The sequence below is a fragment of the Chaetodon trifascialis genome, chromosome 3, assembly GCF_039877785.1.
Source record: "Chaetodon trifascialis isolate fChaTrf1 chromosome 3, fChaTrf1.hap1, whole genome shotgun sequence".
Lineage (NCBI taxonomy): Eukaryota > Metazoa > Chordata > Actinopteri > Chaetodontiformes > Chaetodontidae > Chaetodon > Chaetodon trifascialis.
The window spans coordinates 20,636,619-20,664,100 of record NC_092058.1 but is presented as its reverse complement, the minus strand read 5'-3'; the positions used below and the strand labels follow the sequence as shown (position 1 = coordinate 20,664,100).

At 42.1% G+C, this 27,482-nt stretch overlaps 2 protein-coding genes and 1 long non-coding RNA gene across 3 annotated transcripts; 2 read left to right on the top strand and 1 right to left on the bottom strand.

Annotated features, from left to right (window-relative positions):
* Nucleotides 1-284: 284 nt before the first annotated feature.
* LOC139328639 (neuronal vesicle trafficking-associated protein 1-like) lies at nucleotides 285-5,371 on the top strand. Its single transcript, XM_070958514.1, has 5 exons — nucleotides 285-606; nucleotides 916-1,049; nucleotides 1,294-1,410; nucleotides 2,918-3,028; nucleotides 4,051-5,371. Exons 2-5 carry the CDS (start codon nucleotides 921-923, stop codon nucleotides 4,249-4,251), a joined length of 558 nt encoding a protein of 185 aa, XP_070814615.1. The 5' UTR covers nucleotides 285-606; nucleotides 916-920; the 3' UTR covers nucleotides 4,252-5,371.
* stx18 (syntaxin 18) lies at nucleotides 5,228-23,346 on the bottom strand. Its single transcript, XM_070958513.1, has 11 exons — nucleotides 23,136-23,346; nucleotides 11,497-11,564; nucleotides 9,778-9,893; nucleotides 9,449-9,526; nucleotides 9,187-9,253; nucleotides 9,009-9,100; nucleotides 7,628-7,719; nucleotides 7,151-7,209; nucleotides 6,694-6,763; nucleotides 6,520-6,600; nucleotides 5,228-6,398 (listed from the first exon to the last, which is right to left on the bottom strand). The coding sequence occupies exons 1-11, from the start codon at nucleotides 23,286-23,288 to the stop codon at nucleotides 6,303-6,305; spliced, it is 972 nt and encodes a 323-aa protein (XP_070814614.1). The 5' UTR covers nucleotides 23,289-23,346; the 3' UTR covers nucleotides 5,228-6,302.
* Nucleotides 23,347-23,350: 4 nt separating this feature from the next.
* On the top strand, nucleotides 23,351-26,517 carry LOC139328640 (uncharacterized). Its single transcript, XR_011602040.1, has 4 exons — nucleotides 23,351-23,522; nucleotides 23,756-24,057; nucleotides 24,311-24,440; nucleotides 24,753-26,517. It is a non-coding gene; the product is annotated as an uncharacterized lncRNA (long non-coding RNA).
* Nucleotides 26,518-27,482: the final 965 nt, after the last annotated feature.

The window sequence follows — 27,482 nt, the reverse complement described above, 5'->3', positions numbered from 1 at the left end:
ATGTATGTCTTGTTTATCTTCCACTAAATCTGCTCTATAGAGTCCATAATGAATGCAAAGATGACCAAAATCTGTTTATTTGGCAGGAGACACTACAGCTTCTGACTATATGCTAAGAACAGACTGAAATCTTGCAGATTACACTACAATTGTCTGCAAAAAAATGTTTTGACAAACAAAACAAAACAAAACAAAACAAAACAAAACAAAACAAAACAAAACAAAACAAAACAAAACAACCCCCGAAAAAACAAAATAAAACAAAAAACAGCAGCATTGCCCTCATTAGTGCAGACAATAAAAGCATCATGCACATTCACATTGTTTCTCTAAATGTTTGCTGCTGATGGGCTCCAACTCCCGGGTCATCAGATGAGTATGGGTGGATGTGATGAGGCTGTTACATCACTTGCAGTGCAGCCAGACGCCAGCAGCAGCATCCACTTCGGAGGTAAGGCGGCGCACAAACCCAGCTGGCCATATTGTGCACCAGCTCTCCGCAAATCGGCTGCGTCACACCTCAAAAAAACAGATAGCAGCGCTGGCGCAATAAAGTCACCGCATCGGGAGAAATACGCTGTTTGAGGACGCTACTCGGCCGAGCTGGTGAGTATTTGGATGCGGGGAATCCTTTCTCTTTTTCACGGTGATGCATCAGTCCCATTATGTCGAAGCCTTGCGTGTCCTCTCCTGCGCTTTTGTGGTTAACAGGGTTTCTCGTGGCCCACGAAGCGCCTCACACCGTGCGCATCGTTGTGTTTGATCTGTGCTGCTGTTTGCATGTGCTTTAAAAATCCCAGAGGTTGAATTGGACGGAGCGCTTGTGATTGATTTATGCAAGCATACAGGAGCTGGGGATGATAGTTAATGCCTCTCGGTGAGGAGTAATAAGGGATTGTGTTTTTTTTCGTGCAGGGAAAATGGTTAAACTGGGGAATAATTTCAGCGAGAAAAATAACGGGAAGGTGGTTTCTGAAGACGGATTTGACACCATCCCCCTCATAACACCATTAGATGCCAGCCAGCTGCAGTTTCCTCCACCAGATAAGGTAAGATTTTTTTGTTTTTTGACATTTTCTGTTGATGTGGAGTCACACTGAGGGGCCTTTATTTCTATTATTCCAATTAGTCCAATTAAGATGGTGAAAATGGAACAAATTAATTGTTTTGGTGACCATTACAGATCTATCGTTTCTATGTGTTTCCCATCATGCTCTGGTAAACTCTTGTTTCCTCCTGAAGCAAACTGATCGGATCTTCTCTCCTGCATGTGTGCTCTGTGTTTTCTACCAGGTGGTGGTAAAGACAAAGGCGGACTATGATGGTGAGAGCAAGAAGGGAAAGCTCCGATCTCCCAAAATCGCAGAGTTCTCGATAAGCATCATTGAAGGCGTATCTGAGCGGCTCAAAGTAAGAACAGTGTTGCTGCCATCATCTGTGCGTTTCACACATCATCCCATTCCCAAATATCTGTCACACTCCCACACACGCATATGCCGGAGAGCAGACAGCTGTCTCCCTGCAGCTCAGGACATTTGTCACCGCCGTCATAATGTCCCCCCTCCAATCCAAGTTCTACTCCTCTCTCCGGCCACCTTCATCTCCTGTGTCCTGTGCAGCCCGTCATCCTCTTGGGCTACACGGGGAGACGTCAAGCACAATGATTCACTTAACCCCGCCCTGAAACTCTCATTAATTCAGCTGCTGCCATGGCGATGGCCTCCAAACGGCAGCATCTCTCCCGCCTCCCTCAACGCCCTCCTTAGCCGGCAGATGTATTCAGCTGTTCATGCCATATAGAATGATTAAAACATATGCTCATGTGAAATTAAAGGTCAAAACACAGTCCTGGCTCCGTATCTGAGGCGGTTGACTGAATTGCATACATAAAACACTTCACTGCATGCTTTAAAATTCCTAAAACTACATGTTTTCTGCATCCTGTGCAATACTCTACCCTCCATGTTCAGAATCAACAGATGAAACCTTCCCTGTGAGGTGTGTCAGGCTTCTTTTAGTAGCACAGCTTTAACTCTCAAACATCTGAAAGCCAAGGAGCCACATCACTGTCTCAGAGAACACAGCTCGCATCCTCACATCGGTGCTTTGAAATGCTGCAGGCAGCCTTTTCATCGCAGGTAGTCTCTTTCATAATCTCCTGTTGCTTTGCTTTGTTGCACTGTCTGCTTTGCAAATGCAGGATTCGTACTGACTGATATACAGAATATTCTTTCATTCATACCGATACATGCTGTTAGCAATCTGAGCAAAGCTGTGCCAAACATACCGGGGAACAGTACAAACAGTGCTCGGATGCATGGCACCCTGCTCCCAGCCCAGGAAATCCTCAAGGATATTCTGTCAGTACAGAATCAACATTTGCAGCAGGATTTCACGGTTTCCCGCATCCAACTCTTCATCCCAGAAGTATGGAACAATATATCTGCCTTTACTTCGAATAATCCGACTGCTCCACAAACGAAATAGCATTCATAATGACTCGCGCGCACCTTGGGGCTCAACATCTTGGGCAATAATGAAGCAATTTCTCCCACACCTTGTCTTGTCCCCCTCCCACTTCCTAGAAACACCAGAAGCAGTTACATAACTCCCCTGAGAGGTGAGAGCTGGGCTGTACAGATGGTCACACAAGCCATTCTCCTGTCGAGTTGCTATATGCAGAATGTCCTGTAGCCCCGGCCAGCTGCCAGTTACTGTCATATACAGTCACGTATTTCGATGCATAACTCGGGGTGCGCCTTGCCTACATCAGTTCAGCTCAGCTCAGCCTCAGACAAGAGAAAATCACGTAAAGGAATGAAATCTTGTCTCCTTTCAGTGCAGACTTGAGGTGTCCTTGAGCAGAGCTGTCACACAGGCTTGTGCTGATGATGGAGCTGTTGTGTGTCTCCTTTAGGTGACCTTGCTGGTGATCTGTGCCCTGGCCTTCCTAGTGTGTGTGGTGTTCCTGGTCGTCTACAAGGTCTACCAGTACGAGCAGCCTTGCCCCGACAGCTTCATTTACACGGTAAACAGCAGCAATGTCTGTGACCCTGCAGGATGGTGGCATGTCTGATTAACTGATGCTCTACTCTTTGTGATGTGTTTTTAGCATTGTTTTGAAATGTGTTAATATAAATTAAGTTTATTATACAATAAGTAAACCTTACAGATAAACCATATAGAATGACTGTCATAACGGTGCTTTTATTACAATGTGTTGCAATGAGGCCAAGCATTTGCAGGCCTCTCAGATCTACCCTTTAAATATGTTTTAGAACAGTTTAATAGTTTTCTGTTTGTAGATATGATCTGCAATCGAATGATTTTCTATTTGAAAGGAGCATTTTTATTTGAACGTCAGGAGTTATTTCACTACTGCCAAACGTTATCAGAACTTCAAGCACTTACAAGATAAAGAGCACAAACTTCCTCTGACGGTACAATTGAAAAGTTGAAGCAATAACAATAAAACTCACCATTGCTCAGGTCAGTCTGCTCGGGTTCAGGAACTATGCTGGTGCAGCTTTACTTAGTTGGCTACTTGGCATATTGTGCAAGTAAATGTTAGCAAACTTCACATAAACACTACCGTGTAACGGACATTATTGAGTTATTATTGAGTTTGCTGACCTTTTGATTTCATTCTTACTTGTGTCACTGCTCCAGTCTCACAGGTAGCTTAGCATTTTAGCTAAATGCTTAACAATAGTATTAAACATTGTCCAATCAACTGTCCAATCAGCTGATCAGTGGACACGGTCACTTGCAGCGGCGGTGTCCACTGATCAGTAAAAGGTAGTCTTGCTGTAAAACGTGATTCATTTTCTGTATCAGCCTAATCCATTTATACAGCCACCTGTTTGGACATGTGTAGCATTCCCTAAATCTTTTTTCTGGTTCGTTTTCATTTAACTAAGATCTTTTGCTCTGTTTTGTCACAGTCACCTAACCACAGTTTGTTTCTCAGCACTCCATCACAGCACACTTTCGTCACCTTCTGCGTTTTCTTCACCTTGTCTCATCTTGTTCCCTCTCTCTTTGGAGCAGCAAGGTCGCTGCATGCCGGCCGGGATGTATGGCAACTACCCCCCTCAGGGCCCTGGGGGCCGCGGGCGCCTCTTCACCCTCATCAACCACTACAACATAGCCAAGCAGACCATCACCCGGTCAGTATCACCGTGGATGACCATCATGTCTGAGGAGAAGGTCACCCAGCAGGAGACGGAGACTGCCCAGAAACTGGCTTAACCAATCTGGGGCGAGGAGGTGGCCTCACCTGCTGCAGGAAAAAATAAATAATACGGTTGTGCCATTCAAGCAAACCTCAGAGTCCTCGTGGCTCTCTGTTGCTTTGCTGATGCAGTTTGGTCGGCTCTCTGTGGAAATCTTGAACGTGTTTTCAGCAAAGCGAGCCTTACAGTTTGGTGGATTCATGGTTTGTTTGAATAGCACATGTTATTATTTATTTACACTTCAAAACAGAGTGGCCAGCGTGAAAAAAAAAAGCCACAGGAATACAAACAGACACACACTCACTGTCTTTGTACATACACGTAACAGAACTCACTTTAGTACTCACATTGTGAAATGACTGTGAACCATCTCGTGTCCGCGTCGCTTGTTTTAACACACGTGCACGCAGGACTCTAAAAACAGTTTGCTTTCAACCTCTTCCTTTTCAAATATGTCAAGTACCGATAGCGCATGTCTGACCTTTGCGAGGTCCAGCAAGTGGTAAATTTCTCATGAGCGACAACGTTTGCAGTATATTTGCAACCGAGGTCATCAGTGTCAAAATATTTTACTGTCATGATATTGTGAATAAATGAGGCTCGACCTGGAGGAAACCTTTTAACCAGCGGAAAAAAGAAAACCTGTTTTAATCGTGTTGTTTTGACGCAGCCCATACTGCTCTCTGCATAGTGCTCTTCAGGAGTTTTTAGTATTTGATGCATCAAATCTTTTGAACCAGCATTAATGATTGTCTCCACTCTTTGTGATCAACATGTGCTTTTCTTTGCCGGCTACATGAGACTTACTTAACAGTTCTTTTTCATAGCATACATTTTATGCTACTGTATTGAATGTTTTTGCATTGCTAGTGAAGACACTGTATTGCGCAATGCTTTGCATTGATTAATGTCACCGTAGATGGCTGTTGGTAGCCATCACAGATACTAGAGTTAGGTTGATGTAGTGGAACAATCTGACAGTAGTCGCTTGTCCTGTTGCTTTTTTCTGTATTTGTCATTTAACTTAAACTGTCACAAATTCTGTACCTTTTTCAAACAATGTAATGAATACCATTGAAGTGCATTTGCTACATAAAAATGTTCAATGAAAACTGAAATAAAGTGCCCACATTTCACACCAGTGTCCAAGTGGAATCCATATATGGTGACGAACATTTTCATGAACTACTTCCAGAGTAAATCCCGCCAGTACAGTGATGCTAAAACCCCCTCAGTGCAGAAAAGGAATAGTTAACAGCTCCAGTTCCCCTCAGTTAAGATCAAAGGAAAAATTCTGAGCGCTGTAATGCTTGAGCTAGATTTTCTAGGTTAATCCTAATAAACAGATTAGCAGAAATATCAGGAGGCCGTGTGAATCATATCTCCTGTTGGCAGCTTCCTTTCTTTAGCTGACACGAACCAAGAAAGGCCGTGGCTTTCTACTGATGTTATCAGAAAGCTTGACATAAATATCAAATGTCTGAACGGCTATAAAACGATATCCTGAAGTAAAGAGAGGAGATACAGAATTTAATTAAGAGCACTGCTTAGTTTTACTAGAAACTGAGTGGTGTGTCAGTACAGTTACGCTGTGATAGACATCAAATAAATTGTTCTGCTGCTCATAATTGCCTGGAAAGCAAAACATTCTCAACATCTGACAGTGAAGTTTAATTTATATGTCATCGAGGGACACAAGATGATAATCTATCAAAGTAGTGTAGACGAGACAGTGAAGTCAGTGTAATGCCAGTCTGCACAGTGTCATCCAATCTGAAACTGTGTTTTTCAGTCAGTCAGACAGGAACAGTGGCTTCAAATTATCGCTGCTTTCGAGGTGGAGAGAGGCTGACTGTTTAACCACACGCACACTTAAAGCGGACACAGTGCTGCACACAAGGCTCGTCTCCGCGGCAGTGCTGCTGTCTCCACTTGAACACAGGGTCTTCATGAAGAACAACAGGTCCAGCACGGTCAACTGTACATTCAGTCTCAGTGTTGTCATCGCCTCTATGAGCCAGAGCTACACGGTTTCCTGTCATACACAGTCCATGTCGTCGAGCTTTGTTAGCTGTCATACCAGTCCAGGAAGAGGAGAGAGAAAGAGCACATGACCAGGAAGAACAGGATCCAGACCCGGAAGCCGGCGTTGTTTTTGATTGCCTTGATAGAAGTAAACAAAATGGCATTCTACTGATGAAACTTATTAACATCAACGGAAGGAAAACACAACATAACGTCTGAAGAGCACACGCAGAATGGATGGACGGGTTGTTTCCGTTACCTCTCGTATGTCCTCATTGCCTTCTTTGACGTTTTCCGTAGCACCAACAACCAGCTGATGAATGCTGTCGATCTCTGTTTCCTGTCACAGAGAGAGTGACGCCAACAATGAGCGTCCTCAGAATACTGTGCATTTCAATGACCCAGTGAATGAAATGAAGGGAAGTCAGCTCACCTGCTGCAGGACTTTCTCAGCAAAGATCTCCTGCAGTCGAGAGATCTCCACCACCTTCCCCTCGATTTGCCTGGCAAGCAAAGCATGAAATATCCCATGAAAATGGTGTGCCAGGCATATGTAAGCCCTTCCAGATGGCATTAGCATTACAGGGGCAGGTCTGGTGTTTGCTAATTTTCACCTCAGGACCATTTTGTTCCATCTGGAACAAACATACCACAGTAATAATTTCATCTGCAAACACCTATGTCCTTGGGTCATTTTCATCCTGTCTGAATCCACATCTGGTGCTTTACATAACTGGTATTTGAGTCACTCGGGCGCTGTAGTTAGTTACTGGAGGGGGGGCGACAGTGTGTAACACATTCACAAGAAGAAAACCACTGACATCATCTGCTAACAGTGCAGAACAGACTTAATAAAAAAGGGAAAGTGACGTGTGCTGAGCGGGACTCACCTCACTTCATCCACCAGGCTGTTCATCTCACTCACCAACCTCTGGTTCTCCTGCTCAAACTGCACACAAGCACACAGCACTGAAACATCCTCATCAGTCATGCTTATGCAGAGGTCAGATGTTCAGTGTAACTAGAAGTTAGGATATGCTGTGCTGACTGGCAACAATTGAAGAATAAGCATATATTTACAAAAATCACTGAAGTTGATGAGGGAAAACATACAAGAAGTTTTTTTTGTACTGGTTTCAATTCATCATGTTGCAGATCGTCATGTTTAATTTATGTTTTCCACAGTGTCCCAACTCTTGTAGAACTGGGGTTATATTCATTTAGACCTCCAGAAATCCTCCCTGAAAGCCTCCTCTCCCTGTGCATTTAGACATCGTCCAAGTATAGCTGAACACACATGAAACATAGAAATCTATATAATATATGTATGACGTGAACAGTGAATAAGAGCGTTTGAGGTGCCACACCATCTGGATCTCCTCAGGAGACAGCTCGTCCTCCACTCGACTCTCCTCCCACAGGTTGACGGGGTTGTCCGGGACCTCGGACACACTCTTCTCTGCAGGACAGAAAAAAAACAACTTTAAAAGTCTTCATGTGTCTACAAAAACAGCCAAAACGTACTGCGTCTTTCCCTTTGTTCATCTGAATTGCTCATTAAGTCGTTAATTGTCTCTTTGAAGGGAGAAATATAAGCCTGTGTGGTTACTTAGACGGATTTAGTCAGATGATTGTAGTCACTTTACGTCTGCCCACAGTGGAGTTTGAAGTACTGAAGCCCTGAGTGAGAATAGATGTAATATAAATTGTGTGAGTGCGGTGATTCATCATGATCATGAAACATTACTCGTCTGATGCCTTGGCTGTGCGCTCTCGGTGGTGCTTGATGAAAATGGCTCATTAAATGGAAGAGAGTGAAGAGGGGCTTCTCCAAGCACAGTAATACTATTGTTGTCGGAGAGGTTCAGTAGCAAGGTGACAAGATGCAGTAAAGAACAAGCTGCCAAAGGCCTTTTCATGTTGATTGAGTTTGTGGAGATACTTAGGAGGCCAGTGTTTTTTAGACTGAAACAGTGACAGCATCAACACACACCCACATCCACAGAGCCACACCTACTGCAAATATGTGCAATTTATGGTTGAATATTAGGACAAGAGTCAATCAAAAGACATTATTTTGGCACCTTCACTTTGTTTCTCTTGAGGGATGACAGGGTTGAGGAAGTGGTGTCTTTAAGCAGTTTTCATGGTACATATAAAATCTTGCAGTAATGACAATGAAGGCAAGCTGCTTTTTGATGCACTGCTGCAGCTGTAACACATCATAATGCCATTAGAAATGTATTTCAAATTAAAAGTTCAACGCTACTGATGCCAGAAAAGCGTGAGAACTTTCATGTGAAGATATCTTAAGATTTGTTACTGCAAATGTCAAACACATCCCTACGTGATAATGGCTCCCCACATCTGATGGTTTCAATTACATGAACCTGCAGAATTCCAAGTTAATGCTAGTGATTTAATCAAAGCACCCACAATGAATCATCGGGCATAATGGAGCTGAGCTGTGGCACGGCATCTTTCATGTTAGAGGCTGCAGATGACACAGAAACATCGGTCCTGCTGCCTTCATGGCAGTGGAAATTTAAATGACGAAGGAAAGCACTTTTATACAATGTAAAGGCAACATAGAGGTAGTAGTCACCTGTTCATCTTTAATGCAATGCAGGCTGCGTTCCTGCTTACATTCACGTCAGGAAAGAACAAACATGCAGAATGGTTTCTTGTACCAGTCTTTGTGCCGGTGCAGAAATAGAGACCAGTGTCTCTGGGGACTCGCTGTCTTACCAGAGCTTTCCTCCTTGACAGTCTTCTCTTCCGTGGGCTCCACCTCTGGTGTTTTCTCCACCCGACTGTGGTGCTCTGGTGCCAGTCTTGACCTGAAACCCCAGAGCACAGGGTCATGTGACTCAGCAGCAAGTTTGTAAAGTCTCCACAGTCCCAACTGATTGTTGCAAATACTCACAGCCTCTTCTTGTCCACCATCCTCTTGACCCTGATGGCTCTCTGCTCAGAGTACAGCTTACACACTCCTTAAAAATAATCAAGACACATATGTTAGCATGCAGTCCTGTTGGCTAAAATATAGTTTCAGTGATTTTAGGTCTGCAGTATATATACATTCACACTACTCCCTGAGCCAGTACATGTCCTGAAACAAAATCGTCCATAGAGGACAAGCTCTTAGACATGTGCTGTCTGAACTGTGATGAGTTGAATACACTCACCTCTCAGATACACTTCAATGAGGTCCAGCACTGCCCCTCTGTGCTCCTTTACCTGGGCTGATGTCACCTGCTTCTCTGCTACAGGGACAACAATAAAACATTCACTGATTCAAGACAAACTCACAGCTTTTGGTATACGTGCCAAAAACTACAAATTCAGTCTCCTCTCAGCTCCTGGTTGATGATTTGAAATTTAGCACAGTTGTAAAATAAAATCTGACGAGCTGAATCTTTAATGTATGCTGCATAATGCAAGACAGAACGAGGATCACCTGAAAAGATATTTTACTGCTCTGTTCATATTTGTAAACGAGTTCATGAGTTCACACCTTCACTGCGTAGCTGCTTGATGGCCTCAGAACACGTCCTCATGAAGATCTGAGCATCCTGGTCAATCTGGTCCCGTTCACTGTCCGTCATACGGGTAAGATCTGATGAGATGAGACTGGAAAACACACAAGAGCAATCGAGTTTAAATAGTGTTTGGGCATGGATCAAAAGCAAATCATTTGACTGACAAAACTGAGAGATGCCTTCCTCCTCTCCTTCTCATGCACACGTCTCCAGTCCATCAAAGACAAAGCGATACATTCAAGCTTCCAGGTTTCCAGTTCACCTGAGCTATGAGAGGAAACTCAGACAATCTGGTGATGGTGTGTTGCTGAGACTGAATGTCTCCCTCTGCTGGACACAAGACGTGCCTCAAGACAACACTCCAGAGCTCAGAACAACAATGTGATGATTAAGATTTACTCTGGTGTCAAGCTGGATTTTGATTGGTTAGGTGAGATTTTGAATTAGCTTGATTAATCAAACAAATTCTTGCAAAAAGTCCCAGTATTCATGTAAAGTTGAAATGAATATACAATAAAAATTCATCATCAACTATTTAGATAATCAATCATTCAAGTTACTTTTCAAGCCAAACATTTTCTTTGCATCTTTGGGTTTTGGACGTTGCATTGGGATTTGGGAAATTATGATTGATAATTGTCACTATTTTCTGACATATTATAGACAAAATTAGAAAATGATTAACAGATTTTTCAGAATAAAAATGATCAGTAGTTGCAGTCTAAATAAACCAAACATGAAAGAACAAAGATGCAGCGATGAAACACAAAGTTGAACAGGACATCCTTTATCAAACTTAACACGACCAAGAGAAGGACTCTGTCTTAGACACATGTTGTAACACACTGATTTCTATTTGACTGCCAGGCTTTTATTTCAACTGCAGCCGTACTTGGTCTGAAACGATCAGCTACACGTCTTGTATAAACATCAGGAACTGAATTCAGTTTAACCCATAGTCCCTAATTATTCTGTCAGGCAAAGTCGAAGTGCGAAATAAGGAAGTTGATAAGAAAATTGGAGGACAGGAACGGCTAATGGCGAGGTGAAGGTAGACGAGACCTGCACACATACCACTGGTGGCTCCTTGATGGATTTTCCCACCACTAAAAACTGCTGCTCTCCACCCACTGACATCTCTAATGTTCAGTTAATGTGTTCTCCTGAGGCTTTATCAAGAAACCTAACAAAACACAGGCTACTCCACAGAGCCACACCTACAAAGCACCGAGGGGGCCTTGAAGGGAGGAAGGCCTGGATTAGTCCCAGGGCGTGATTTGTTCTTCACTTGGTTGCAGCTCAATTATTCCAGACAATTAGACTGGAGCCTGCCGCTAAAGACCACCCTACTCGCTGCTGACCTTGTGCCAGCACACAGCCCTGGAGCTCGCACACACACACACACACACACACACACACACACACACACACACACACACACACACACACACACACACACACACACACACACACACACACACACACACACACACACACACACACACACACACACACACACACACACAAGACATATTTGACGGTATCTTCAGGTAGCCCTGACTCTTGACCTTCTCTGAATTTTGTCACAATCAAAGTGTTCGTCTCTCCTCCGGCCTCCCCTGAAGCCATGAAGGGGTTTTGCGGTGCTGATGTTGATTGTGGTGGATTACTGCGACCGTTTTGGAGAGGCTTACCTTCCGGCGCTCACATAATCTTTCCTGTGCTGCAGCAAAAAGTCTTTGAGCTTGGTGATGTTCGTGATCTGCCAAAATAAAGTGAGAAGAAGCAATGAGTCTCTTTAAACGCTATGCATCGGTTGCTCCTTCAAATGCTTTAACCATGTCAACACAGCTTAAGAAAGACTTTTTAGACACCTACCAGGAAACTATTTTCTCCCCACCACATACAGACAGAGCCAGAGTAAATGTATAACTTTGTGTTTATTGGATGCGACAGGCGACCAATGTCCGTCTATCGCTGTGAACTCTCAATATTTGCTTTTGACAATTCATCAAGTCTGCAACATACAGGAATCAAACCTCCAATTTCCTTGTCAAACAGCTCTCATAAATAAAACCATGAGCGGCTGCATACAGAGCACTGACAGAGCCATCTCTAATAAGCTTTAAATTTGCGATCTGTTGCTATTTATCACAGAGAAAATGTCCAAGTGTATGTGTGCACAGGGAAACCAGAGGAAACTTGGTTCAATCCAATATTTGCTCCTGTAATCGGTCAAATATTAAAAAAGACCAAATTGCTTCCCCGTCCACAGAGCTCTGCTGGCAGGGTACAAGTGGGTGTGAACACGCACACAGCGGGCTCTGTTAGATCCAGAAGAAGACAGAGCTCAGACAAGCTCAGGATTGAAAAATGACACAATGAGTTTGACTGTGACAGCGACCCCAGACCGTGGGAGATTATTTTGATACGCTGTCTTCGGCCTTCAGCCTGTTCGCTCTAACAACCCCAATTATCAAATTGCCTCGGCTATAAGGGGTAAACTGGCACCAGCCGTCTAATAATGTCTCTAAACATTCATTCCTCGAGCCACGGTGACCCGGAGTGGTGTTTTATTTGAGCTGACATTTGAAAAATGACTCGTTTTCACTGCAGAAAGAAGGTGTCAAGATAAACAGAGCCGAGCAATTTGTTAGAAGGCTAGAACTCCGTCTTTGGTTTAGAAGGTAATTCAGTGACGTACGGCACTGCTGTGGGGCAATGACTCAGGTAAGGGCTGCGAAGGCAAGCCGACCCTTGTAATAATACAATTATTTGAGGTCAAGAGTTAATTGTTGTTCAGAGCAGTTGAGCTTAGAAGGGGGTTGAAGGGAGAAGAGAACCTTTCTTATGGTTGAAAGTCCCTGAAAACCCTGTCTGTGTTGCAGCGTCTCAGCAAATGAGGAAACTCTGAAGGCAGCTCCTGTCAGATTGGCAGCATTTTCCAAAACGGTGAATAAGCGGCTTTTTATAATGCCCTGGTTAACAATAATGTCTTCTTTCATATAACACATTTGCTTCTTTTATTGAGGATAAGTTGTGAGCTGTGGCATCTTAGTTTGTGCGTCATTTACAGTCTTTTGGCTGGTGTTTCATTTGTTGTAGCTCATTTGCCAGATGATACACTGAAGCCTAACGTTAAGTCATGTATTTAATGTGGTACAGAGATGAAACAGTCCACTGATCAGTTAGTCAATCACACAAACACTGATCTGCAACTATTTTGATATTAAGTCATTTCTTTAAAAAGATTATTTTCAAATGTGAGTATCTTCTGTTTCTCTTCTTCCTTGAGCGTGAACTACATATTTTTGAGGTTTGGATTGTTCGTTGGAGAAAACAAGACATTTTATGACATCACCTGGAGCTCTGGAAACTTGTGAAGGGCGTTTATTGCTATTTGCTGACATTCTGCAAACAACTGAATGAGACAATAATCTGCAGATTAATGGATAATGAAACTGTTAATTGCTGGCCCAACGTCACCTCGTAAAACTCCTGTCAGTATGTTTATCTGTACCTTCAGAGGGGCACAGATTGGTCCAGGCCTTTGAGGACTATACACATGTGGCATGATGAGGCGGTGGTCATGATGGTGATTTCGTTTCGCCGTTGACTCCCCTATCTCAAGCAAAACCAGCTCTGGTGGTAAAATGTTTATTTATAGCTAAGAAAACCACTGTGGAAGCACTTTTTTGAGTTTCAGTAATTCTCAGTTTTCGAGACCATCCTTGCGCTGCCACAAAGTGGAAAATATAACCTCTTACATGGCATGACTAATTTATCTTTTACCATAAACTATATTTTCTGCTTGCAATTAGCACTTGGCATCAGCCTTTTATTTATATACACCCTGTGTTTGCCTGCCGAGGTCTGTCCATGGTAACGCACCTTCTAGACCAGCAGGCAGTGCTAACACCACAGCACTGGAGCAGACAACAAATGGAGGTGTGTGTGTGTGTGTTGTGGGGGTGCCGGGGAGTGTCAAGAGTGCTGCTCTGGGGGTTGAGCTGTCTCCTGTGTGTATACATTGGAGCTCAGATTCCCAGCACAACCTCAAGGGTTTGCAGGGGGTCAGAGGGATCAATTGCTCTTGTAACTTAAGACCCTAAAGAGCAAGTAATTCCTCAACAATGAGGAAGGGGGTGGCCTTGTGCATGTGGCTCACCATATATGTGTGTATGCAGCTATATGCGAGTGTGTGTGCGTGCCTGTGTGCAACCGCCATAGGTGTGTGTGAGGCAGAGCTCTCAGCGAAGGCAGGAGACAGTCTGCCGGGCTACATCTAATCTCGTCATCATCAAAGACCCCCACTTTACCTCCTCACTTTCTCTGTCCCCCCCGACTTCCCTGCAGCCCCAGATTGAGCCCAAACAAACCATCAGGGGGGATTATTATGAGGAAGAAAAGAAAAAAGGCTTAGCTAGCAGATTTCTAAAGGGCTTGGATGGCTCTTTGTTTTGTTAAATCCAGGTAACTTGACAGAATTTGATGATGACTGCCCCGCTTTGGTTTAAGACCCTGTGTGTCCTGACCGAGGGCGATCCATACTGACGCCATGCCATGTTGTGTTTAGGAATGTGGCTCTGATACAGAGAGGATGCTTCAGTGGAGAAGACTCTGCCGCATGTTGATTTTATTATCATGTTTATGTCTGACTTTCTAATGGGTTCAGTTTTGTCTTCTTGTGTCTATTCATAGTTAGACCGCTCTTAGTCCGCTCTATAAACAAACAAAACTACCATCAAAGGAAACTGTAAGATTATTTATGAACGGGGTCTTTGACCTTTTTTGAAATGTGCTTAAGTTGCATTAATGTGTCTTCATTTTTACGGGATAATTCATTTAGATTGGAAGCCGCAGTGAACGGCGCTTGTATACAGTCTTTCTGTTTGTTCATTTTTGATCATGCAGGTCAAAACATGCATCAGCGGAGCCATCGCATGTTGTAAAGAGTGAAAAACGTAACTGTGCCACTGTGCTGTAAGTCTGTGTCACATCTACACATCTTCTCCCATTTACAAAAAAACGGAAAGTGTTTAAGAGGCTTCTTTGTGAATCACAATCTGAGGCCGACTGTGTAGGTGACAGACAGCACTGATGAGACAGGTCTTGTAGGTTTTTGTGTTTTGGACGAAATTCAATGGAAACTACCCTGCTGCATTTGAGGCAACTAAATCACATTTCAACAATCAATTTCATAAGAAGCAGATGTATTGGCCCGGGCCTGTCACGATTCACTCACGAAGTCTGTGGACACTGCAGCTACATAAACGAATGAAAACAGAGGCAATGTTGACGGGCGTGTGTGACAACAAGTGACAAGTCGCAGTCACACAGAAAAGCAGGGCGTGCTGTGCAGAATGTATTGCAATTAGGAGAACGATTATGTAATACGACAACAGTTACCACGACATGTTTTCTGAAGTCTGTTAATCAGGTAAATGAACGGGTTCCCTCCCTTCCTCTTACTCAGTGTTTCCATCTAAATAGTACTGAGTCAGATTCACCCGCATGCTGGTTGTATTACTGCAATGCACAGAAAGTGACTTTCCCTGAAAGCTCCCCTCATAACAAGCCTCACTTCCTCTTTTAAAGTTTAAAATCTGAAACTGCACATACCTCACATTCACGCTGGGAAGGTGCCTCTCGCAGCGTTGCCAGTGTATCATTACCCACATTGTTTTTGTTTTGTGTCAAGTCATTTGAACTGTGTGTGCGCGCATAAGGATGAGTTTCCGCTGTCTTTTAGCTACTCTGGACACAGCAAAGATGATAAATGATTCGGGCTGTATTGAATATCACTGCTTTTACATTTGAAGCTATTATCAAGGTTTTCGCATGAAGCTTTGAATGTGTGTCATCATATTTTATGATGTCATCAACCTAAAAAAACCCTTCAATTTGAATAAAGTGATTCATCAGATTAAATTAGTCTTTTTTTATTAAATCAACCTTTTTTTCATGAATAAAGCCCATCAGTTTCATTAAAATAAATACATGTAGGCACTCAATAAACTCTGACAGTTGGACTTCACAACACTCTGGAGTCAGTGGAAATTGGATCATATGAGCTGGAAACAATCCTACAAAGAGTATAATACTCATAATATTCATGGAGCCTCATCTTTATCTGCAACTGTGCAGAAATACGAGCTTTAAACAGAATGAACAGAAAACAAGCTGCACAGAGTTCAAATGTTGATTCAGAATTTGAATGAGAACAGACTGAAAAATGATCACACATTGGAAAAAAGGGAAAACTGTCACACATAAAAAAAATATCCAATACATTTACACAGACTTATCTTACAATGACAAGGACATTTAAGGAAGAAAATAAACTGGATGGGTCACAACTACGGTTGGGCGATAGTTAAAATCGCCCAACTGGCCACCATCAGCCCGTTTATATATTCTTATATATTCGCGCATGTACGTGTGCAGGCCCTGTAGTTCAGTGTCTTGACTGATTAGAAAACACTCAGGTTTAGTTGAAATAAAGACTCAATTTTCTGAATTGAAAATATTCAGGCTCTCCATGCTGTTTTTAGCTTGCTGAACAAAGTCTGTCGCTGAGCGGCGTCTCTCACTTGAGGTACACCATTAAAGTAGGAAAACAAAATGACAAAAATCGCTCTCCAACAAAACCAACCTGACAATGGACTGAGCCAATCACCGATAGCCGATGTGTTTGTCCAGGCACCCTGCCCTTAAAATGTATTAAGTCACGAGTTCAGAAGAAGGTGACAAGACAATTTTCAGAGATGGTTAATTGCTGAATCTGTAAGGGAAAAGGAAAACAGTCTTTCTGTTTCTGTCATCTCTAAACTTCAAATCTGGTCTCAAAAAGTGAAGGTCAAAATAAGACAACTGCTACAAAAACCAGAGAAAATTGTGCATGTAAACAAATGTCCGATCAGCACCTGATAGAATACGACTGAGCTGAATAAAGCTATCCTATTTGAGGAGTGGAGAAAGCAACTATAAGCAAAGTGTGTACGCCTGGAAACGATACATGTCAGCTGTGAAATGCTGTGATGACAAATTCAAACAACACTGTAATACTTCACTGCAGTACAAACATGGAAACAAGACTTGCAGAGTCTGCGTCTCTGAGAGTAACTCTGTCTGACCCTAAAACACTCTTTTCTCTTGACCTCTGCCTCACACCATGTCCTTCATCTACTGCGGACGAATGGTGACCACAAGTGAAGTAAACAATATGTTGACTATTATTTCAACATCATCTGACCTAATTGCACTTGATGCATTCAATATAAATGAAAGGACTACACATGATTAATACCCCAAGTCACACTGCACATCTTAATGCAGAACTAAATGGACACTAGTCTCTTTCAGAGCTGTCTCCTGTGTCCAGGAGCACACGTCTGCTGTCGTCTCATGGTTCAGACTCTGCACTTTGGAGTGTCAGGTCAAGTATTCAGCCTGCTGTCATGTGTATTAGTTGTATTTCAGTGAATGTAAATCACAATAACGGAGGATGTCTCATGACCGAGCCTGACAACATTCTTCAAAAAGCGTCAACAGCTGCTGCTTTGGATTTGCTACACGTTCAGATGTTTAAACTGAGCCTCGGCTGTCGAGCTCCACATTACTTTTGTTCCACTTAAACTATTTAGTCTGCAGAGTATCTGGTGTCCGTCTCGTGATTTAAGAGTTTGACATACATCTGTAAATCTGCATTTCGCCACTTTTTCCTCTTTTATTTTCATCTTCATGAATCATGCAAAAACATGTTGTTGCACGCAGTGAAACAAAATCACGACTGTGCTCAGGCCTGACAGCAGATGCTTCAAAATTCAATTTGCCTGGCTTTTGTGGGAAAACAGTGCAGAGATTAGGCCAACTGGTAAAGAGACCATTTAGCAGCACGTTCATCTCAGGGTGATCCCTGCAAATCACTTCCCCATGGCTCAAGTACTGACTGAGTACAGTCGTGGCTTTGACAGCTGCATGTGAGCATGTTTTTACCTGTGTGCCAGTTCAGTCTGTGTTTTGATGAGTGTGCTTTTCTATTCTCAGAACTATTCATTGGACCTGCGTAAAGGCTATTTTGTCAATATTCAAGTTGCTAAATGTTATCATTGTGCTTCTACCAAAAATGTTCTAACTTTGTTACTTCACTGACGATAACTTTTATTTCAAGAGGCCTGGAAACAAATTCAAGAGAAAAGGGCAAACTTCCAGGCTTGTGCACTTCATTCCCTAAATGGTTGACATTAATGGCAACTCATGAATGTCACTGATGTGTTCCATCTGCTGCTGTGGCTCCCGAACACGATCTGTTAAATGCAAAAGCTCTGTGAATATCATAAAAATTACCCTACAAAGTTTGGTTTCCATCTTTGAAATTTGCACATCACTGATTTAACATATCCCAGTGTATTTCACTGGGAAAGTATTTTACTTTCATGTTCATAATCTGACATGATTTGGGCCAGTGCAGTACAGAGTATGCCCAATGCATAACTTTGATGAAACAGTGTTTAAAGACCATTTTGGGCTTCGAAACTTGATCGTCACTAACAAAAATATCAAGTAAGCCAGACCGTACTCCTAAAATTCAAACTAAATGTTTTGAGAATATATGCGCACACTATTTCAATGTGAAAGTTGTCATAGGGAAGAGCCCCCCTCCCCAAAAGCACAACATACTTTTAAGTGCTGGCTGAGGGCCACACTTTTCAGGGTTTCTAAGAAAACACTGTGAGAAGGAGCCAATTTTGGAAGACCGATGCTAAATTCACAGCGGGGAGCCAAGCGCTATTTTCTACACACAATTTACCAATTTTAAAATGACCTCTCCATTTAAACTCGAGAAGGGCAGCATGCTGCGGAGAGAGCCGAGGTGAGCAATGAAATGGAGATCACAGTGCCCCAAACCGACCCCTATGAGGTAGAAGATTCCCCTGACCAAACCCCACCCTGTAAACACAGGCCCTCTTATTAGTCAATCATGCCTTTTCTTGCACTGCCACGAAAGAAGCTACATTTCCTTTTGCAATGAGAGGCTTTTTGAAGGGGAAAAAGCCTCACAGGACCACTGTGTATTTGTCAACTTTGATGTTTTCTTTCTATTTTTGTGAAGCTTCAGTGGGAACTTGGAGAGTTATGCATGTCTTGAAGGGTATCCACATCTGCTGCGCATTAGGTGCCGGCCGTCAACATTGTTACTGGGGACCTAATTTAATATTTTCTCTGTTTTGATCTTCCACCTTTAATCACTGGCTCTTGGGAGGATCGGCTTTCCCCAAGAAATTGTTCGAGAGCTGAAAGAAAATGTTATTGCAGCATGTTTATGGAGTCATACATGTGAAGAGGGGACTTGAACAAAAAATGCTGCCTATGTCAGTCTGCACAGAGAAGAATGGATAGTTGAGTTGTGGGTGAAAACCGCAACATAACTGTAAGCAGTCAGGACATTCCAAACTCGCAATTTCAATTTCTACAAAAGCTGCTTCACCGAGATGGTTTGAGATTATATCTGCAGCGTGAGGGAGACGGCAGTGGGGGAGAGGAGAGCAGAGGGCAGGCACCACAGGATAGGTTTGGGTTTCTTTGAATCAGCACCACTGCTTTTATTAAACCACCATTTCTAATATCAACGTAACAGAACATAACAAAAACCTGGTTGTGCAGAGCTGCTGCGACTGGGCTCACGTTTGCCTCAGACTAAAGGCTGCACACATCAGGTACAACTTAAAGTCCTGACTCCCCGGGGGAAACGTAAAGTGGTTCTTCAAGGTGCCTTTGAAGAGGTTTGTATTTGCGATATTCATGTCAGACCAAGCAGCTCTGGCTGTAGGAGTGACACCCTTGACAAGGAGCAAAGCCTTTTAGTTCCCACTGATCTATCACCTACTGCCAATCATTGACCATGTCTCTGTGCTTCAGTGGAAGAATCAAATATGAGAAGTTTTGTGATGTTTCCTGAACTGATTAAGCTCCAAATTGGCAAGTTTTTACGCTCAGTGTCACATGACAAAAGGTTCAAAATAACTTTTTTCACCAATATCAATATTAGGAGACAGTAAACAAAGTCTTTCAACAGAAGTACTGAAATGACATTTTCTTTGCCGACAATGAGATTACAATCTATGGTTGAACACTTGTCTAAGATAAGACGTGTTTCCATTCAACTGTCAAGCGAAAAAAAAAAAAAAGAAAAGAAAAGAAAAGAAAATGTGAATCAGGCACATTTCCATTGGCTGGTTTGGGCCCAGTGAACTTGGCTATGCAAAGTGTCATTTCATCAGAAGGTGGCAGTACAGGTTACCTTACGCATGGCTGAAATAAACGGAGTAGAAGAAGTAGAGGTCTTGAACCAGAAACAAAGCCAGTTGTTTGAAAAAGAAGCTCAAAGAAGAAGAAGAAACAGAAAAAGTCACCTTTGCCATTAACAAGAGAGAAATTAAGAGAAGAAGGGAGGGAAGACAGACAGCAGAAACAGCTTCTTCTTCTTCTTCTTCTGCTTCTTCTTCTTCTCCTTCTCATCGAGGAGCAGACACAGCTGAACAGTCATGTGACTTTAATGTTCCCACCATCAGAGCTTCTTCAGCAAATGTGTTTTCATCTCCCCTTAAGTGCACTGACTTTTTTGAAAAAGGTAAAAGCACTTAAAGGGAGCATAAAAACTTTTTTGCTCCATTGAGGAAGTTTTTTTTTTTTTTAAATGATCTCAGGCGATACTTCAAAATGTGCATGAAAATATGCTGATGGAAACCCAGCTAATGAATGTCTGTTTAAATTAGTTCAGGACATTATACGAAAACTTGCCAGGGCTTTTCAATGTAAATAAAGCGAGGAGAACGCTCTCCTCTATTTCCATAAGTAATGCTTCGGCTGCTTAAAGTCTAGACCACATTGGGCAATTTTCTGGGTCAGTTCAAAGCCCAGCATCCAGGCCTGTCAGTGTCGGGGGAGAAGTGGCACTCGGACCTGACAGTTGGCACAAAATATTCTGGGCTCACAACTTCTGAGTCTGGCCAGTTGGCGCAATGTGATTTTTTTTTTTTTTTTTTTTCAGACAACTTAGCTTTTGTCTTCCCAGATCTCAAGCAGAGCAGTCATTTATTCTGCGCTGCCCACATTGGACAGGATTTGAAAATTCCTGTAGTCCGACCAAGGTTCAAGTATAAATAGTGGAATTTTTACGAGTGCTATACTATTTCAGTAATATTATTCCTCTGTGTACAGTAGATGACATTTTGGACGTGACGTTTCTTCAGAAGCAGACTGACTTAAACTGCTGTACTGTTCTTTGCAGTCTTTAGTCCATAAAGTATTTATTCATGTCTACTGGAAAATAATAACACTCGCCCACATTTTTCTAGAATATAATTGTCAAGCAGGTGTGCAACAAATCAGGAGAGCAGGGCAGACGAGGAAACAGCCAATTTAGTTCGAACTATGTACCAACACCATTGCCTTCATATTTTGTGAGTGGGTCCAGAGAAGGGCTATAAGACGAGCAGCACTATACACAGTGTGATGCATGAATCTCTGGTGTGCCAATCAGAACCTGTGCCAAAGATGTACAGTTTTACAGTATTTAATCTCAAGCCACGAGTAGAAGTAGACATATGTTCCAGCCTAACTGGCAAGAATGATGCAGTGAAAGACGGACAAAGGAAGACTGTAATGTAGGTGACTGTGGAAAGCTACTTTGTGTGTTGGACTGACAATGCATCCTGAAATGTTTTATTCAAATTTATAGAAAACCAGTAAGAAAGAAAAGAAAGTCATTTCTTTTGTGAGAGTTGTAAATAACAAACACATTCACAGGAAGAAAACAAAGCTCTGACTCTGTTAGTCTGTAATATGATCAGAGTATCCGTTTCGCATGAGTGCTCTGAAAATTATTAAAGTATAGTCAAGACCACATGGTTGATGTCTGTGAAATTGTTTCTTGGCATGAATAAGATCACAGATGTCATATGCTGCTGTATTTTCCTGTACGATAATACTGGGGCATTTCTGATAAATGCAGTTATTTTGTCCTCTCCAGTAAGAGTGGACGACATGGCCCTAAAATAACATCATGATAGTTGACGATATGACAAAATAAGGCGTAAAACTTTCCGATGCCATGCTGAGACAATGTGGTTTGTCTGCTTGTTTCAGAACTGACAATACTGATGAGCTCTCCTCGTGGGACTTTTGGTTCTCCTTGTGCTAAACTGGGTGCTTCTGAGTGGTGAAATAAGTCTGTTGTCTTGTCCCCTTTTGTTGTGACAGTCTCCTTGCTGTTCTTACATATTACCACGATTTATTGTACATCTGATCTTTTGAAACCAAACCACTTCCATACCACTGTAGTCGCTCCCCTTTTACTGTAGAGCCAGTAGCAATATTGCTTTTGCCTTCAGCCATGCTTGTTGATGCTGGGCATAATGGTATGACTTCACTGTGTCAAACAAACCAGAATAATGGTGATATTACATTGCCAATGGTATTACTGTGAATTATGTGATATGATACTCCTCTACTATTATGTAACAGGATCTTAACAGGAGGCTACTATTGTCACAAGAATCAGAACAAAATATAACACAGCTGACTCATGTGTCAACACATCAAATCCCTCCAACTAAACCTATACAGCAGTGATGGAGTCCCATTAGGGTTGACCAATATGATGCTATCTACTGAGAGATCACATAAAATTGCCAGCTGTTAGAGCTTTTGCCACAGCTTTTATACTAAGCCAGCTATGCCTTTAACATCCCTGGTTGTATTACAGGCAATGTCAGAAATCAACAAGCATGACTACTTTATGGCAACACTGGCTATTCATGCGGTCTTAGCATCAATGCGGTAAAGTGCTTTGATTTGTCAGATATCAGATTAGCTTGATTAGCATAAGACAGACACTGTTGCCTGGTAATGTTTATCTATTACCAGTTTGTCTATTTATTTGCAAGGGTACGATATCATCACATAAAATCAACAGTATATTGTGACAGAGGATCACTCCTACCTCCCATTTCGTTTGTACTGTTCTGAAGACATTATATATAAATATAGGGATAGACAGATAGCTACTCCCTGCTGAAAGGCCTTGCTAACTATGAACAACTGGTACACACTATGCTAAACTCAAATACTGAGTTTCAGTGTGGCAACACCGAGCATGCAGAATTAGGCAGCTTGCTGTCCACACTTCCCAAGGTTACTGCTGCTTCTACAATACAGCATGAGCAACAATTTCACCATAACAGCCCAGTATTTAGCCGCCTCTACACCTAAAGTCAGTGTGTGTCAGCGCTAGCGGAATTAGCTCAAGTTAGCTCGAGGAAACACTCACCACTTCTTTCGCCTTCGGAGAGAAGCCACTCTTGGGTCTGCTCCTCTTGAAAATTTCATCTTTAGTAGAGTCGAAGCCTATTCCTATCGCCTTGTTCCTGGTTTTCACTGTCTTGACACTGGCTTTAAAAAGTAAAGTTATATCCACAGCCATGTCTGTGCAGCTGCTGCGCGCACCGCTGTAAACAAACTGACACGTCACCAAGTGAGGACGTCATAGTACTGCGACGCTGTGGATTTTCCCTGAGACGGAGAAGAAAGCCTTACATTTTTCCTTAAGGTTTTACCAGCAATTATTTACCGTAGCGTGAACTGATCCTCATAGTATTTACACCCTGAAAGCGTCTAACCTGGTATCAAGTCAGTCTTCACCTTGATTGAGTTGCAGGTAGTGAAAATCTTTGAATTCCAAAAATCTCTTAAATATAATAACTTAACTTTAAAGAGACTTAACTGGATGGCATTACCTTTCAACTGCATGATCATGTGTAGCAGTATATTTAAGTTCATTCATGCTGAATTTCCTGCACTGTATGCGTGTGCTACGAGGATGCAATGGGGAACAAAATGTACATACAGATAATGAATCATCTAATAAATGTGTGTGTGCCTCTCTCTCAGAAAAATGCCTTTACAACTTATTGAAGGGATGTACAGCAGAAAGCGACGGCCTAACTGGACAGACCAGGAGTGTCTTCTCCTTGCTCAGTTAATGCAGGAGAGGAGAGGCATAATCAGAGGGAGGTGCAGCACTGGCATTTCAATACTGGATAAAAGGCAAGCCTGGGAGGAAATAGCCCAAGCCATCAACTCTGCCTTTCCACAGATTCAGCGTACAGGTTCTGACTGTAATAAAAAGTGGGAAAATCTGCTGGCAAAGTCACGGGAGGAGATCAAACGACAGAAAAGGCAAGCGGGTACAGGTGAGGAAAATCGCTTGTTAGCAATAAAAATATAATTGTAATCTTATAATTAGTGTCATAAAATTGACAGTCTAAGACTTTTGGAATAAGCCAAGACCTTGAGGGTCAATATGTGCGAATCGCTGCAGAGGAATACACTTTGAGTTAAAACCCAAGAGTAAGAGAGAAGCAAATCCACATTGTCACTTTTTGTATTGAATTTCAATTCTGTATTTATCATTAATTAATACAGAACATGATTTTTCATTCACAGAAGGCCTGTCCCTCGACCAGTTCAGCACTGTGACTCAAGTAGTGATTTCTGTGATGAACCTCTCAGACATGCTGCAACAGGATAGAAAAAACTCATCAATCTCAGAGTTGGTGGAAACTCAGCAAAACAGGTAATACATTTTTTTATTAGCTGGCTTCTTTTCATGTGCCGCGGCAGTATCACAGCATTTATTTGCAAAAAGAAGAAGAAGCTATAATTGAAGTCTAATCACCTCAATTACAATAGAAGCCTTCAGTGTTTTCTCTCTTACTTGCACTTAGTGTCCTTTGCAGTTACAATTGGACAATCTACAACGTGAGAAAATACATTTTTGTAACTTGGATGAACTGACCCTTTATGTGTAAAGGATGAAATGCATTTTTGCAATGCATTCTTGTCAAATGAATTCATGGACAAGCTTGTTTTTTTTGTTTGTTTTCAGCGGGGATGAAGATGGATATGACCTCACAATAGATGAAAAATTCTCAAACAAACATCCACTGACCGAGCTCGATCTCCCTACATATTCAGATTCCTCCGCTTCTCCAGCAAAACAGAAAATAACTTTTACTAATGTTCCTAAATCACTCGCAGTGGATTTTAGTGGTCATCGCGCTGCTGGCTTTACTGCCTCTGCAGAACAGCTTGATACTCCCTGCTCGACTTCTCCACAGTCAGTACACTGCGCAACCTTGCAAGAGCGAATGGATTTGGAAATGTCTGTGCTGAGAAGACAAGAGGCTGTCCTCAAGCTGCAAGAGGAGTATTACACACTAAAAATTAAGCTGATGAAAAAGCAAATGGAAGAGCCACTAAACAAGGACTGAAGTAGTTGCAGAGAATAACTTGTTGCATCTGTCTGTGGCGTGCACCTGCCTGTGAAATGTGACTGTTGAAATCAATAGAAATTCAAGTAGTATTTGTTTGTGCTGAAGCTGAAATCTGTAATGTTTTTTGTACAGCGAAGTGTCGTGAAAACCAAAAACAGAACATTTCATTTGTTGGAGATGCATTCCATGTTCTGCTGCTGAGAAATATAGATCAGGCTTGAGAGGTCACACTTGACAATGCCACTGCGGTTTGATCCTTCCATGTCACTAATTGGCATTGTACGTTTCTGCAAACCACAAATACATTACATTTGTATTTTTCATATGTATCATATCAACATTCCCACTACAGGTGTCAAAGTGACGTTGTTCAGATTCCCGGTACATGTATACCTGGTTTTCTGGTTTTCTCTCCCCAATGTGAAATGGCCAATTAACATTTCCACAGTAGACATTTTGACTTATGACATAAACAGCACAGTTGTAACTAATCATAATGATGACACCATTGCATTGCAATTGTCTCTGTAAGCCATAACAGTCAGCTATTGTGCACAGTGCTGCCATAATTAGTAATACAGGTTCTACCTGTGCTTTTCATGTTGTGACTTCAAAATATCTAAAGTATTCCTTTGAATTGCTATTCATGTCACGGCTAACTCCACTGTTGGTCTGGAGAGACCGGCGACAACCACGAGTTTGCTTTAATACACTGAAGCAACTTTTTGCGTCTTCCCACCTGCCAGCCAGGTCACCAGGAGTGTGAAGGAATCAGCCACTGCATGCAGGAGCTGATCCCCTCTCCCTAAGGTCTTAGCTCCCTTCATGCGAGCACCACAGTCAGCTAGTGGTAGTCCCCGGTGAGACAAAATGATCCCTCACCTGCAAACAAGGTCAAATTTGGTCATTGTAACATTCAACCAACCATATTGCTAAGACTACACATGATTTCAAATATTACTGTTGTGCATTATGGCAGATGATGGCTGTACATCATAACAGAACAAACCTGAAAACCTGGTGAAACCAGATATTTTGTTTGATGATTGCTTGATTATACTCATTACTATTCTTCGTGCAGTACTGTAATTGCTACAGTAGCGAGCTAGTCAATGTAGTTTGCTCTGACACACTTAGTCCCATTATAATGAGAGATTAAGATGCTTTTGAAGTTCTTAAAAAGTAATGGAGCAAAGCTTGTTTGTGTCATCTGTTTATTCCAATATACAGCAATGCAAATATTGTAGAATAAAATCTATCATTACATAGATTTTCTGCTTTTGTTGTTGTTTGGTGCCTCACATTGTCTTATTGCCACTTCAGAGTTTCAGACTGGAGGACAGATAAATTCATGCAATATAGTACAATTGACAGTTCAGTCTTGTGTGAATCATTTGTTGGTTTGAGTACATATATTGTTGTGGGCTGAAAACACTGATTTCATTTTGATGATAGTTAATGTCATAAAGCAGATTACTACTTATACAACCCTGATTCCGAAAAGTTGAGATGCTGTATAAAACATGAAACAGAATGTGACAATTTGCTAATCCTTTTTTTATTCTGAATTTGATGCTTTGTTTCAGACAAGTTGGGACAGGAGCAATAAAAGACTGGAAAAGATGTGGAATGCTCCAAAAACACCTGTTTGGAACATTTCACAGGTAAACAGGTTCATTGGTAACAGGTGGTAGTGTCATGATTGGGTATGAAAGGGGCATCCTGGAAAGAATAATCTTGTATAAAGCACAAAGCAGAATAATTCATAGCAATGAAGGAAAGCCTTTTGTGGAAACTCAGTGATAGCAAGTGTCTTTATGATTTCATGCTGGACATTACCAAGACCCTCTCAGAGCTGAACCTCAAGCTGCAGCAGCCTCTCAGCTCTCTGCTGTCAAATGTCAAATTATTTGAAGTGAAATTAAAGCTGTGACAAGTACAACTGGAAAGGTGACACATTTTCCTACCCTGCAAAAAACCTGCTATGACATCTGAATATGCTGCTGAGCATGGAAACTCCTTCAGGCATTTGGTGAGAGCTTTTTAGGACATGAAAAGTAAACAAAAGGAACTGAACATCAACATCATCATCATCATCATCATCATCATCATCATCATCATCATCATCATCATCATCATCATCACTACCATCTGACACCAGATGCCTCACCAAAGAGGCATACTTTGAGCCATCGCAGAGGTTAGACGATATATGTGTTCAATATTTTATTATGGCCAGGGGTGCTGCCAAGGTGGGGCGAGGGGGGCTAAGTCCACCCTGACACAATTACCGCACCCCCCCAAGTGAGCCCCCCTCCCCATGTTGCATCTGCATAATAAAC